The sequence below is a fragment of the Caretta caretta genome, chromosome 9 (assembly GCF_965140235.1).
Source record: "Caretta caretta isolate rCarCar2 chromosome 9, rCarCar1.hap1, whole genome shotgun sequence".
NCBI lineage: Eukaryota > Metazoa > Chordata > Testudines > Cheloniidae > Caretta > Caretta caretta.
The window spans coordinates 74,646,024-74,661,968 of record NC_134214.1 but is presented as its reverse complement, the minus strand read 5'-3'; the positions used below and the strand labels follow the sequence as shown (position 1 = coordinate 74,661,968).

The following is a 15,945-nucleotide window of genomic DNA, read 5'->3' as shown; positions in this document are numbered from 1 at the left end:
TCTACACTGTGTAAGCCTATCATTATTTATTTTATTATTCTCAGCACTGCCATCCCAGTAATGCACAATTTCTTGAAGGAACTAGTGATTACCACAATAATAAAGCACTAGTTTACTGATAGCTGAATTCTTAATTTTTCTAAAATGCCATGCTCAGAAAAATTCATGTCAGTACAGGAGAGAAAAAAATGGAACTCAAACGCCAATCCCTAGGTGAATGGTTAAAGCAGAGAGCCACCCAGATGGAATTCTTTTTTGTATGCTTGCTACATGCTGTCATGTTATGAGACAGTCTGGTCCTTTGACAGTGAATTTCTGTATTCCTCCATTGTCAGCTGCCATATTGTTTGCACCATTAAGTAAATGTCTTCCAAACCATGCCCCAGGGAGCTATTACAGAGCAGTATGAGTCATAAAAACAGCAGATTTTGCTTTTCTGTCATAGATTGTACCTGACATAAAGGCACATTTAGTGCAACCAGCTACACAATTTCCTTATCATGACGTGTCACATTTGTTCAGTATTTCCTAGAACAGAGCAAGAACTGTGTGCAAAAAGCAACACCTCCAACCCTACACACCTTTTGGTGACCACTGATTTGATTTTTTAAAATAAATTTGCTTAAACTGCATTCACCTCACTTTTGTTTTCAGCACCTATTTTAGTGACTTAGATTCCTGGAAGGCTTGTCTGCAAAAAGACAGGTTTCAGAGTAGCAGCCGTGTTAGTCTGTATTCACAAAAAGAAAAGGAGTAAATTGGTTAGTCTCTAAGGTGCCACTAGTACTCCTTTTCTTTCTGCAAAAAGAGTAAGTTTTAAGCAAATATTCTACTATTAACTGAAAGTTATCCAATCAGGGAACAGAAATATCATGTGACCTATGTTTTCAGTTAAAACTGTTTGAATTTTGAATATTTAATGTTCAGTGCAATATTTGCAGTGAATAGTTTGTGAGCAATCCACAGGCTGAAATACGTTCACATAAAACATTGATCAGATATTTTAGAAAAAGTAACAAAATACATGAGAAATATTATTTGTTTGCAGACATTTCAAGAACAGGGAAAAAAAAGCTTTTTTTGCTACTAATAATTTGTTCTGAACAGTTTACTAACTGTATTTCTCTAGTGCACAAACCCTTCCCTACTTTCCACAAACATGAAAGAACAAATATTGTAAGTCTTGTGCATGCCACATAAAAAATCTGATGTTGCCTAAAATAAACTTTTGTTGAATTTGAATGACAGATTTCATCTAAAGCTTTGTTCAGTAATTACTGTTATTACTGTTCACTAGTGGCAGCTACTAGCACTCCTGAACCCAAGCTTATGGTAGCATTTTTACCCAAGATTTCTGGTTTCAGACTTTGCATACCTGTAATTTAGAAAGAGATTTTAAATCGTAAATTAATAGATTCCAAAGCCAGACAGGACCATTGTGATTATCTAGTCTGAACTTCTTGATAAAGCAGGCCATAGAATTTCCCCAAAATAATTACTAGACCATATCTTTTACAAAAACATCTAATTTTGATTTAGAAATGGACAGTAATGGAGAATCATGGTGTTTCGATCAGCCTCTTTCCTAGGAAAATAGTGGAAGGTGTATCTACTTTCCGTGAACCTGTAACTCCAAGCAAATCCAAAAACCCATAAATAGAACCAGAAGGATTAAGTTTTTGCAGCTGAAACTGTAGGTTTGATTATTGCTCTAAATAGAATTTTTTAGTGATAACTGAAAGTTATTCTAACCTTTGATTCTATCACAAATTAAGAATAAATTGTGAGTAGACGTTAAAGCAGTGTCCTGGGAGACCTTTTCCCCATCTGTAAAATGGGAATAATGATACATACCTATCTCATAGAAGTGTTGTTAAGCTTAATTGACTATTATAAACTGGCTAGGGGTCTTCAGATGCACGGCACTATATAACTTTTAAATTATTTTTATCAGTGGTAATAAATATAATTAACTACACGCACTTTTCACTGTTGTGTTTTTCTTCTTCTGCTTGCATTAAAGACAGGAGATCCCCAAGGAGAGAAAAACAAATCCTACCCACCTTAAACTGCTGTTACCATAGTGCACATTTTTGCTCTTTGTGGAGCAATGTTAAGGTTGCACAATTCTTTCATTATAAATCAGTCTTCAGCTGCCCATTATTTTGATAAACTTTAATTGTTTGTGCTGAAATCTTACCTACCTCAGGTGCATTTTTTATTTTTAAATTTGAGCACAAGATAGTTAAGCCATTTCTATGATGAAGTTAATGGAGAAACAGGTGGCTCTGTCAATAATTTAACAGGTCTAGGCCCTGATTCAGCAAAGTACTTAGGCATGTTTCTCCTAACTTTAAGCTCATCAGTAGTCCATTTGAATTGAATGGACCTACTCATCTATTAAAGTTATGCTTGTGTGTAAGTACTTTGCTGAATCAGGGCCCTTGTGCCTTCCAGGTATGGAGCAGGAACTTGCAATTTCCAATGAAGATATTGCTAGGGTCAGGAAGGTGCCTTTCACTGTTTCCACGTAAATCCAACCAGCTCATTTATAAGCCACAGGCCACCTCAATTTCTGGCATTTTCTAACTTTTGAGAGCAACTGAATGTTCTCTTAAACTAGTTTTCTGTATGGAATATTATTTATATCCACAATGAAAAAACAACATTTCACTTTGCCTGCCTCCCTGTTCTTCCCCTACGCACACACTTTCTTTCAGTAATGGAGCAAAGTAGCAAGAGATGCCGGTTCAGTAGTAATGTCACACTGAATTTATTTTCCCTATAAAACCACCAATTTAATGAGCATAATAACACACATAATAACATTAAAAAGAAATGTAATTACAAAAAACTAAAATAGGAAGTATTTACAGACAATACATCACATTTACAAATTATATGAAAGATAGCATATTGCTTCCTTAAAATAGACTTAGGTAAGATACCATCATTGCACATTTTAATGTTTTTTTAGTTGTTATACTGAAAGAAACTATACCTGTCCTTTCCAACTCTCTCGTTTCCCTACATTTCCTCCTTGTGATCTTCAATGCTCAGAATGCAGGTCAGCAAGCAGGATTATACATAGAGAAAGAAATGTGAAAATGTGGGGTTTGCCTTTAAACAAATTAAATTGCTCATTACACTTAGTTTTCTCTTACAGCTTACTCCACAGGAGGCAAAATCACTGCCCTGTACGATCAAACAAATGGTTTGCTGTGTTGCTGAGCTTATGGAAAATATCGCTTTTTCATAATGTACAACATAAACCTGCAATAAGACTGCTTTTATGACAGATTAAATCAATAACGTTCTGTAGTCTGAGTCCATCATCTTTTCTTCTATATAGCTTTCAACTGAATAATCACCCTTCTAAAATAGGTTTGATGAAAGCTACCGTTTGATTAGCTAAGTGTTCCCATCCATTTACATGTATACACACACACTGATGATATTTCTGTGTGCATTATTTGATTAGTGATAACTAACCATCATAGCTGAAATTTCAAAAATTGATGATCAGTCTATAAAGATTTTTTAAAAATAATTAAATTTCAATAATAAATCAAAGAAACTGTGATATACTGGCACATTTAGGAGGCAGCTAAATTTGTCAAATATATTATGTCATTAATGATATGCTTAAATTTTGTGTCACCACAGACACATCCATAACAACTTGTCCTGTCTGGTGTCCGTATTAAAAATTTCACAAGACCAATTGTGGAATGTGCAGATGCAGTTCCCTCAGGATCAGCTTGAGGCCTCCTGATGTGGCGATACTGCCAGCAGCCAGTACCTATATTATCCATGCTGTGTGGATAAATAAAGGTCAGTCGCCGGGGCTGTCTCCCATTCACTGTTTACCGGTATTAAGTTTGACTTGAAGTTTTTAAAATTAATGTATATTTGGAAAAGTTCAATATGTTTAAATTACTTAAGTTACATTTACTGTTAACGTTAAAGATGATTTTTAAAAAGACTTTGACTCTCAGATCTGCCCCTTTATAACTGCTTGTTTGGGAGGGAAAATTTAAAACTGATTTTAGTCTTTCGGTATTTGAATGCTGGGCTTACCCTCATTTGGTATTTTATTTAGATCTTTGAGGTAAGTTTAAATGTCTGTTTGAGCTAGCTGCCACTGTCCAATTTTCTCAGAAAAATCCATCAATAACGGTCAGGTCTCTTCCTCATATAAACATTATGTAATTGTAGGGCCTCTTCCTCTCTCACTGGTTCCCTTTACTGACAGGGACATCACTACCATCCTGAGTCCTGACCTAACTCAACAAAGGAGCAACAAACTAGACCAAGGAATAGGGCTGCATCTCACACATGCACTACGAAGGAGCAGATAGATGAGGGCTCTGCTCCTAGAGCGTATTCCTGGCCATTTTTCTCCCTACCTTCTCCCAGCTCCATTAAAATAGGGTGTGGGGGTCACTGGTGAAATTCTACTCTTAGGCAATGTGGGGTACAAAGGTGTGTTTCAAGTTTAGTATTTTTTATTCTAAAAAAAAATACTAAAAATGTGTTGTCTAGAGAAACAAGACATGGTAGTCCAAATCTGAATAACCCTCTCAATGTCAATTTAGGAACATGACTCCCACTGTTTTAGTCACATGGGGGTCTTTGCCATGGGGACACTGTGATTAAAAAAATTAGTTGTTTACTATGACTACTCGGTTAAAGAAAGGAAAAGACAATATTAAATAAAGCAAAACACAAACAAGCAATAATGGTTACCACCGTCACAATCTCTTCTGAATGCTTCTCTGAGGAGAGCTTTAAACACATATTATGCTTCTGGGAGTGGGACTGCCTCTAGTGGGACACCCTTCTCTTGGTAAGGTTAAGACCAAAGACTCAGATCCACAAAAGGACTTAGGCATCTAAAGTGGGAATTAGATGCCCAAGTCCAAATTTAGGCACCACAGATGTTTTCAGACCCCCAGTTAAACTGCTATCTTACTTTGGAGGTGCCTAAAATCCCTCAGTGCTTACATTTCCACAGCTGAAGTCCCATAGGTGCCTAAGTTTCTGCATCTGGGAATTGGCACTGCTGCCTCAGTTTAAGCACCTGGGAGCCTATCTCATGTCAAACCCCAGTGTGATCCTTAGACTGGGTAAAGATAGGCATTTCCCTGCCTATCTTACCTGCAGGGCCCAATCCGATAAGCATTCTCAAAGCATGCCTAATTTCACACAAAATGGTCAGGGTGTATGTGTGGTGGGCGAGTGGAGGTAGCCTCCCTTAAACCTTTAGCCCAGTGGTTATGGAACTCCTCCTCAGCATTACAAGGCCGAAGTCCCTCTGTGGGGGTTTTGGCCAAGGTGGATTGAATAATAGTTAATCCTGTTTCAGTGCATCACAGATACTAAAATAGTTTTATAGATAGGCAAAAGAAGAGCTGAGCTCAGGCTAGAAAGGTATCTGGCCTGTGAAAGAAATACCTGGAGTTTTAAGCTGCAATCAAGAGCAGCTTGCCTTCAAGAAACTCTACAATCTCCCTAAAACAACATTTAGGGTGAGAAATTACTACTTATAACCACTTTCTTTAGTGTTAAGATTAGCTTGTGTGTTTGTTTCATTTGCTGGGTAATCTGCTTTGATCTGTTTGCTATCCCTTATAATCATGTAAAATCTATCTTTTGTAGTTAATAAACTTGTTTTTGTATTCTCTGAAACCAGTTTGTGGAATACATAACTGGGGGACAAAAAGCTGTGTATATCTTCCTCCCAGTGGAAGGGAGGGAGCGATCTGTGCAGTGCAAGGCAATACAGTTTTGGGTTTACACTCCAGAGGGGGTATACACTTGAGTGCTGGGCAGTTCTCTAGCTGAGCCTTCACATGCAGAGCTGATTTCAGTGTCTCTGTTTTTCTGCAACTGGGTGTGTCCCTAGCTGTGTGTGTGCTGGAGGAGGCTTGAGGGCCTGGCTCAGCAGGACAGTGTAAGGGAGTCCAGGCTGGTGGAACAGGCGGGCTCAGTGGTACCCCAGTGCATCAGATGGCACGCCGAATGGGGGGGAAACCCATCACACCCATCAGACAACTTTCTCCATCCCATAATGCCATCCCTATCTCATAATTTTCATGCCTTTTTTTTAAAATCGCACACTGTCTGCCATCTCTGACAGAAGCATGGAGCTTGCACAGCTCTGCACTATTGTCATGAACATTGCAAACATGGGATGAAGAATCCTGTGATATTTGCAGAGCCACAGGACATACCACAACAATGGGGGGGATGTGATGATTTCTTCAAGGACTGGTTGGTGAGGGACCTAGTGAAAAAGAACTTAAGGTTGTTGGTGACAATCACGAAGCAGCTTCAGATGGTGCAATGACACTTTGGGGCCCAAAAATCAAGCACTGACTGGTGGGATGGCATCATAATGGAGGTTGGGATGATGAGCAGTGGCTGCAGAACCTTTGGATGTGAAAGGCCACATTCCTGGATCTGTGTGCCGAGCTCACACCAGCCCTCCGGATCAGGGACACCAGAATGAGAGCTGGATTGATAGCTGAGAGATAAGTGGTGATCACACAGTGAAAACGTGCAACGCTAGGTTGCTAATGTCAGTGGAAAATGACTTTGGAGTTGAAAAATCCACAGTGGGGGCTGTTGTCATGCAAGTGTATAGGGCCATTAATGGGGACTGGTTAGACTGCTTTGGAGTCAAACAGATCCTGGCTTCGGGCATAGCTGGACCTTCCTGCACTCCACTGCATGTCCCTCCTCCTCACTGTTCATAGCAGAGGTTTCCATCTTGGGCTCCAATGAGGTATCTGCAGTGGTCTGCGGGGTGCTGGTGGGGTCTTCGCCAGCACACACATCACTGTAAAAGTAGCAGGTCTTCAGCTTGGTATCAGATCAACTGTTGGCCCCCCTGCCACAGTTCCTTCACTTTCACACGCTGCTGCTGTTGATGCCTGTTGTACCCCTTCCCCTGCATCCCCCGGGGCAATCTTTTCGTAGGTGACCCTGTTTCTATGACTGGTCCATAGCCATGCCTGTGCAGCCTCTTCCTCCACAGGTCCAGGAGATCCAACATCTCCTGTCTACTCCAGGTAGGAGAATGTCTAAAGCTTGTAGTCAGCATGGTTGGTTGGGCAGTTGCACACAACAAAGGAGAGTTGCTAAATGTGCTCGCCAAGCTAGGCAATCAGGAAAAGGCATCAGAAAAACATGAGGGCTTTAAAGGAAGGGAATTCTTCCGGGCTGTGTAACCCTGGGCAATGGAGTTCAGAATTGTGACCAGAGCAGTCATTGTCCGGTACTGTTGGACAGCTAGCTATTGGAGGACTGTTAGGGTCAATTCAGGACACGCAGTATCTATAGTTGCACTGTGTCGACCATAGTACATCAACCATGGCTTAGCACTGTTCGGGGAGGTGGTGTTACTGCGACACTGCAATGGGGTACTTATATGGGTAGGAGACCAATTTGACTGTAGACACATGCACAAATAAACTGACGCAAAGCAACATACATCGACCTAACTTGGTTGAGTAGACCAGGCCAAATTTTCAGAGCATTTTTATGGATGGGGTTTTAACTTTTTCTTCTATTCAGTCCATTTTCTGAGACATCCCTTTAGTTTCATCAGGGTTTAATGCCGCTGAAATTCTGTTTCCAGTAAGTCTAAGCATCCTTATATCATATATAAAGATTTTCCAACACTCAAAATAGTCTTTTTAGGTTTAAAAACTCTAAGAACTATTTAACTTTAAAGAGTCCTCAGAGAACTTTGTTTTATTTTTAACAATTCTTGGAGAGGTGATTCTTGTCTTTCTGTGGTTGGTAAGGAAACTGCTTATGTATTGCCAGATAACTAATTCATTTCCCCATTAAATGTCAAAAATTTTATACACAAATGGCTCCTGGTATTGGTAACCAATCTAGCAAGGTTATTCGATTCCATGTTAGTACATAAGGCATCTTTTCATTTATATAACAATGATATTAGGAAGTTCTTATATTAGAAGCTTTGCATTTAGATAAGATTTGCAAATATACATCTCAAAAGAAGTCGGTGCCACCTTTTAAACACTTAGGGAATAAACAAAAGTTTTTTCCAAAATGTTTCTCATGTATATGTATTTTTGTTAAATGAAGATTTTAGAATATTTATAAAAAATTACTTTCAGCTGGGAAATTTTTTAGCATCTTTTTGGTATGTTTACCAAAGACTCTTTTCTTGCAAAAGGGGTCAAAAAAGACCATTTTTACAACACAGTTTAATTACTTCTGATAACATCTCTATGTTCCTTTTTGTCCTAAACAAAACATCCTTACATTTTTTTTTTTAGTCAGGACTTCTTTCTAAAACTTAAATATTTTGTGAAGTTTGTCACTTGGGATAAAATCCTGTCTGTACCAACTGATCTCTCACACCAGACTAGTGTGTCTTCAGTTTTTTGACAAGGCAATCATATTGGTTGCCTGCCCTTTGATCAACTGATTTTCATATTTATAATCTACAGTTTATAACATTTACAACTTGCAGTTAAAAATTCCTATCCAATATCTATACAAAGCACAGTTACAATAACTAATACTTATATATGCCTTTCAAAACAGCATAAAAGAAAATCATATATAATGTTAAAGCAAAGTAGAAGTTACAAACTGTATTTCAGAGCCTGCTAAACATTCTTTGGGGTAATAAATATAGTGTTACTTCCCTTTGACACTTGAAGTCTGTACCTAGATGACAAAAAAGCAAATTTCCTAGCAGTTTCTTTAAATTAGCCTGAACATTTCTTTTAACAAACATGTTATCCTCTAAGTATATTGTATATGAAAATACCTGTACCTCCTTTATTGAAGGTGCAAGCAAGTTTGTAATGACCTAATATTATCAGAATAAATAATAATTTTATGTAATAACCATTCTGGCATCAATACTGAGGTTTTCCACATAGCAAATTTATTTTCATTATTTCATGAATTTTGGACATCAGATCTCCATACTATTTTCAGCCTTTGATTATGAACACTGGCTACACATATACAGACAATATAGCTGTCAGAGGGGACTGATCTGGAGGCCTTTTAGCATCAAAATATATTTTTTTATCTAAGATCTGAAAGATGGTCGATTCTTGACTACTTTGTTTTTGCACTTCAAAAAGAGTACGTTTGTTTCTAACTTTCCAGTTTCCTCACTCTGTAGTGTGAGTAGACTCAATCACATATGGTTAAAATAATGTGACCACAACAGCATCCCAAGGCCAGAGGGCAAGGGGCTCCCTGGTATCGGGCAATGAATTTCAGCTGTCTTGACCAGTCTACACCAATTCATTGGTGTCATGATCTGTATTTAAAATGTGCCCTGTAATATATCACTGGAAAACTAATGACACACTGGTGATTAGTATCATTGTGAAATATACGTATTCATACTATATGTGGAGTTATAGATGTTCTCTTATAATGTTTTAAAGTATGTATTTGAAGTAGATAACAGGTTTGCCCAGCTCTTGAATACAAATGAAGCAGGTTTGACCAGTGACAGTGGGATTTTAGTTTACACAGAGGGTAAACAGCCATGAAAGCTCACAAGGTAGCTACAGAGTCAGTATGTCCAGATCACAAAGGAATGAGTATTTGCTTGTGTGACCAGCCTGGTCATCAGGCAGAGACAATGAAGGCATTAATACAAGCAGGGTAAACAAAGCCATCAGGAGAGCAAGTGGGGAAAGATGGCCACTTAACAATCTCTACTGGGGATGGAGACAGCACCCCCTGGAAGACTTCCTCTTGCAGCAGGCTCAATGAACTTTAGTTTTTGAAAAGCATTTCTCACAAAGAGGCCAGAGCTCTTGAGGTCACAGAAGGATGGGTCCTTCAGCCAACGGAGGTTGAAGTCTCTGGACATTGATTATAAGCAAGAAATCTGCTTAGGTAAAGATTGTAATTGGCTGAAATTAACTTTTATTCTTAAAAGCGTATTCCTACTTTGGTTTGTTTGTAGCACTTTCTGACCTTTATTCCTGCTGCTTGGTATCACTTAACCTATAACCTTTGTTTAATAATCTTGTTTTACTTCTTCCTATAAACCAATCCAATCCACTGCTTTGATTAGAATGAAGTGCTAGTTAACTCCAGTGACGTGGTAAGCTGTTGATGTACTGTTACTTTAAAGAAAACAGCAAATAAATTGGTTAGTCTCTAAGGTGCCACAAGTACTCCTCTTCTTTTTGCGAATACAGACTAACACGGCTGTTACTCTGAAACCAGCAAACTTAATAATTTCTCTAAGTGTATCAGGAAAGGGCTGCTTTAGGGCAGATGGTTTTGGAGAAATATGGGACTGGGAATGTGTTTGGGGTCACCCGTGCGTAAGGTAATTGGGCGATAGAGACTAGAATGAGTCTGTTGTGTTATAGGCAGTTGTTGGGATCTGAGCATTGAATCAGAGCTGCAAAGCATGCAGGTTCTCAGGGGACTGCATGCTTGTTTACTGGCTGTTGGTGTCCGGGCTGTGAGCTACTGCAGCGGAACATTTAGGGCACCCAAGGTTATAGGGCAGGAGGTGCCACAGCTCCTCATTAGTCTGGACTGCACCTCAGAGTGTGACAAATAGACATAGAATCATAGAAGATTAGGGTTGGAAGAGACCTCAAGAGGTTATCTAGTCCAACCCCCTTCTCAAAGCAGGACCAACCCCAACTAAATCATGTTGCTTTGAAGATGACTTTTAGTGGAAGTTGTTGTCTTTTATTGGTAATTCAATAAATATAAGAATTTTGGGAAGTGTCTGCAGTCTGAGGTAGTTTGGATTAGGGTTTTTCATTTTAGGAAGAGCAGTAGCTCTTTCTTTTATTTATGGAAGAATCTCCAGGTGTGTTTAACATCTAAGCCATACTACAATTGTCTGCATGCATGTATAGATTTCTGGCCTGATTTTTTTGAATTAATTTAGAAGGCCTGGTGTATAATCAGTCTTGCATGTGGACTTTGCAGATTCCTCTTGCTACAATGTGTCTGGATGAGGTCATAATAAAATAGTACACTATGATCTGGTATGATACTGTACGTGGGGAAACAATGGAGAACATGAGCTGTTTTTGCTGAAAGGCGATATGGAGATGTAGATTTAAACTTCAGATTTCTGCTAATATTTTCAACAGAAGATCACTCTAGATCATAACTTTTTTTGTAAATTCTGACCAAATGGTGATGTGATTTCAGGGGAAACGCCTCTTGGTAAGTCAACTTACCCTGATATTTGGTCATGTCTTGGTATTATATCGCACCTTGCAACAATGTTTTATGCTAATAAGTATTGTCTATTAAGATACATGTGGTGCATGGTAAAAATCTGGAAATATGAACTAGAGTTTACTACATGCAATTAGAGCTATTGCTTGAAAGGGCCTGATTAAACAGCCTGATTAATAGACTAGTGGACAGTAATCAATTGCTGGAAGCATTTTAGGAGGTTCATAAAGAAGTGCATTCATCATTCTATTCAGCATGCCTGTGCTGCCACCAAGCAATGCATGTCTCTGGTTATCATTGCCAAACTGCATCTTCTGATTTCTAAAATAAAACCAATTGCTTAAAAGATGAGTTTGTTGTTTATGGAAAAAAAGTGGCACCTAAAAAAATGTTACCCAATAGCATGGTAGTTATAGTTTTGCATCCCTTTACATGATTACATCATGGAACTGAAGCCTCCTGTAAGTTCTTCTTTATTTCTTTTATATTGTGTTAGTGAGAGAGTTCAAAGCATTTCTACAATGACAGATAATGACTCATATTTGTTACTTTGCTTTTTCAGCCACTATTTATGTATGTTTATTTTCTTACCTTCATATACTCCACCTTGATTTTTGTCAGTGCTTTTCCCCTTCTAGTTAGTTCACCCATGCTGGTAACACCATGCTTCTGTGGATTCTATAGGACCTGGAAGGTAATGTAGAGAGATACTTTGTCTTTCTTAGATGCCCAGGACCTGCTGGGGTTTTTTGTATTGGCAGGTTTGATGGGTTTTGACCCTGCCTGTTCCATTGTAGGAGGAAGGCATGAGAAGCAAACATCCATTCAACTTAATGGAGAGAACTATGGTAAACTCTGCTGGTTGAAATTGTTTTGTGGACTTTGCGGGGTAAAAAAAAGATTTGTCTAACATGGGGACAATGTAGGCCAATGGCAGTGTACCATTCCATCTGGCCTAATTCTAAGTCCAGTCCTTGAGGCAACTCTGATATTTGAACTTTCACTAGATGAGAAATAGGTCTGATTTATATTCCAAGCATTTTACATATGCATTTTACATATACATACAACTGTCCTGGCCTCAAATTTAAAGCACGTGTTGCTGTGAAACTGTTTTTGGAGGATTGAGAGGTATTTATGATTAGATTCAGTTATTCATTTCTTGATGGTCTAGGCTTTAAAATACCATGGCTACTACTAAATCCATTACTCTTGCTAGATAAACTCTGAATTTGGAATAGAACATAATTCTAGGCACATATATTTTCTTAAGTATTTGTGTAATTAAAGAATCTAGGTCTTTGCCAAAGACCTTAACATTGAAGTGTTGCTACGGGAGTTCTGGTAAATGAGTCTGTTGAACTTTAAAGCATTTCTGAACACAGCAGATAGTGACACTGTTGTATAGGCTGAATATGCATGATGGGGTTCTTCCTAACACCGTCTCAGGAACAGAAAGACGATTCAAGTGCAAACTCTATTAGAGAGCCTTAGAAAAGAGATCCCAGGAAGGATATGCCTCTGATTTGGCTTAGCCTTTGGATAGCCTGTTAAGGTCTCTGAAAGCCCACCTCCCAACAGCATTGCCTCCAAATGTTAAATGTTTTCTTTAATAGAATTATCATACTTGAAAATTATACTTCTGGGAGTAATGTAATAGAACTGGCAAATAATATTTTTGAATACTGTGATGTCATTATTGGTTTCCATTAGAATTTAAATTGTTGATTTTTATCCATGTACCCCAAGTGCCTTTAAGTGAAACTGTGACTCTCCCTGTGTGATACTGAGACAGAAGCAGTTAGCAGCAGCATTGAGCTGGAGCTCTGTTTGTTCATAAGAGAAAGAACTTCTGGCAAGGTGTCCTCCATAAAGGGCCCTCAGTTTTGGAAATGCTTTTCCATCATTTGGAAAAGAAATAACAGTTGGACCTTCAGGACATACTACATTGCCCATCTGCTTACGAAAGACACAAGAGTCCTATAAAAGATGATGTTTCATGGAGGAAAGGAATAATTTCTGAGCTTAATTTTTTATTTGGTCATTTTCTTGTTTGTAAGTTAGGAGTAGCTGCTGGTTTTGCTTTTGATTTGATTGTAATTTTAATTTTGGGCTAAGGTGCCTATAGCCCATGATGGATATTTTTCAATTATATCTAAATCAAAATAAAAATGGTGGAAGTATTACTGGCTGAAAAAACATATTGGCATCTGGTATTCACCATGTTATAGGGTCAATGACTCACGTTAGATTTATAAAGCATTTTCATCCTTAAAAATCCCAAAACTGTAGTGTTTCTCAGCACCAAAGGGAATTTGTACGTTGACTGAATTACAGATTTGACATTCTTGGCTATCATTTTCTGAACATGTTTTTGTTTTGTTTTGTTTTTTTAACTAGGCCTTGATGACTGCCTCCAGCAATACATTAAAAATTTTGAAAGGGAAAAAATCAATGGAGAACAGCTGTTGCACATCACTCATCAAGAACTTGAAGAACTGGGAGTCACTCGCATTGGACACCAAGAATTGATTTTAGAAGCAGTTGATCTGCTCTGTGCATTGGTAAGTAGACTGTTTTTTGGGGACATTCCTTTTAATAATATAGGTTTATGCATCTCCTAACCAAAGCTCAGATAATGAAGGCTGCATCAAATACAGCACCTTCTCCAGTTCCTGCCTTACTTAAATATTATTCCTTATTGCTTCAAAAAAGGATGTATTCACAAAAGCCTCTCTAAGTACAAATGAATTAATCATTTTCCTTCTGAAAACTTTAAAATTATTTTTAGTCTTTTTCCATAGATTGTCTTTGTCATCTTCCTTTTAGCTTCTTGAGTGCTGTATTCATGTGCCATGCATGATCAGCACTGGCATCCTTATGGTCCTATGATTGTATGTCATGTATGCCCTCATGTTCCACTGAATTTTACCATAGTGCAGTAAACCATGTAGTTCCTGCATGTGCAAGGTATGCCAGCATTCAAGGAGTTAATGCAGAAATTGCAGAGGCAGTGTTAATTAGACTGGAAGATGATTTTAAAATTAATTTTAAACAAGTTTTGCAAAAATCACAATAGACTTTACCCTAAACATTAAATACTGACACCGTGTGATCAGGTTACTAGCTTTGTAATAGCACAGTTTTATTGTGCAGAAGAGTCAAGTTTGGAAGCAAACTTATTTTTTGTCTGGTGAAAAGTTACTGAGTTACATACACCCTGTTCAAGTTGTCTGGGTGCCAGTAACGTACTGTCCTTTTTTTCCTCTTAAAATGCCTCCTACCCATTGATAAAATTAAATGCGATGGCACCAATCCTTAAAAAAACCCACCACTACCACCACCAAATGTTGTCTGAAGTTGTCCAGGTAAGGCTCAGAGGCAGAGGGACTTGGATACAAGAGAGTATAAATAGTAATTAAAAAGAGGGGGATGTTTTATATGTGATGAATAGTATGGGAACCCAGGCTGCAAATTTTTGGCTGTGTAGCACCTCATGTACAGAAAACAGCTGTTTTTTTGATAGAAGTGTCACTTGGGTACTTATCAAAGCTGGATGTGGTGGTGTAAAGCTGGAGCAAGGTATGTCAGTGCGAGATTTTGATGTAGTCTTGATGACAAGTGTCCGAGACATCTTGCTGACATTTTTCATTACAGTAAAGACTGTACTCCATTTAATAGGTGATTCTGGCACAATTGGATGGTGCTATTAAAATATTTTCATTAGGGCTATGAAACGATTAAAAAAATAATCAGGATTAATTGTAGTTTTAATTGCACTGTTAATAATAGAATACCATTTTATTTAATTTTTGGGGTGTTTTCTACATTTTCAAATACATTGATTTCAACTACAACATAGAATACAAAGTGTACAGTGCTCACTTTATATTATTATCTGTATTACAAATATTTGCACTGTAAAAAAGAAAAGAAACAGTATTTTTCAATTTACCTCATAGTACTGTAGTGCAATCATTTTTATCATGAAAGTGCAACTTACAAATGTATAATTATTTTTTTTAAATAACTGCACTCAAAAAAAAAAAGTTAAACTTTAGAGCCTACAAGTCCACTCAATCCTACTTCTTGTTCAGCCAGTCACTAAGACAAACAAGTTTGTTAACATTTACAGGACACAGAAAGTATTAGAATTTCTCCATGTTGTTTCCATCTTAGATATCATTTCAAGGGACAAACATAAATGTTTGATTGATTGGATGCCTAAGTGCCTGTGATTACAATCTAGTTGAATTATCTGCAAGCATAATATAGTTCTAACCAGTAATATTAGTTTTATATATATATATGTGTGTATATATATATATATATATATATATATATATACACACACACACACACACACACACACACACACACACCCCTTTAAAATGACCAATTTCCCAAGCTAAAATGAATTCTAAACAAAACTGAGTGTGAGAAAAAATGTAAACATAAAAATATTAATGATAATTGAATTGTTTAAGAGTGCTTTCATTAGATGTCCAAAATCACATAATTCTTCAACTGTGTAAGAAAGCTTTTTCTGTTAAAAATAAATAGTTAAGAGGGAAAGTAGCAATTAAAAATAAAAAAAACACCCTCCATATATAACAAATCGAAAAATGGGGAGGTTGAGAGCAATGAGTACAAATCAGCAATTATAAAATACAGACAATTGGTAAGGGAAGCTAAAAGTGTCAATAAAAA

General features: G+C 37.6%; 1 protein-coding gene across 1 annotated transcript in view; it reads left to right on the top strand.

Annotated features, from left to right (window-relative positions):
* The window catches only part of LOC125642683 (connector enhancer of kinase suppressor of ras 2), a 545,814-nt gene that overhangs the window by 145,873 nt on the left and 383,996 nt on the right, over positions 1 to 15,945 (top strand). The window contains exon 2 of the mRNA XM_075132431.1: positions 13,636 to 13,799. Within this exon, the coding sequence (XP_074988532.1) occupies positions 13,636 to 13,799 (164 nt within the window). The remainder of the gene's footprint in view (positions 1 to 13,635; positions 13,800 to 15,945) is intronic.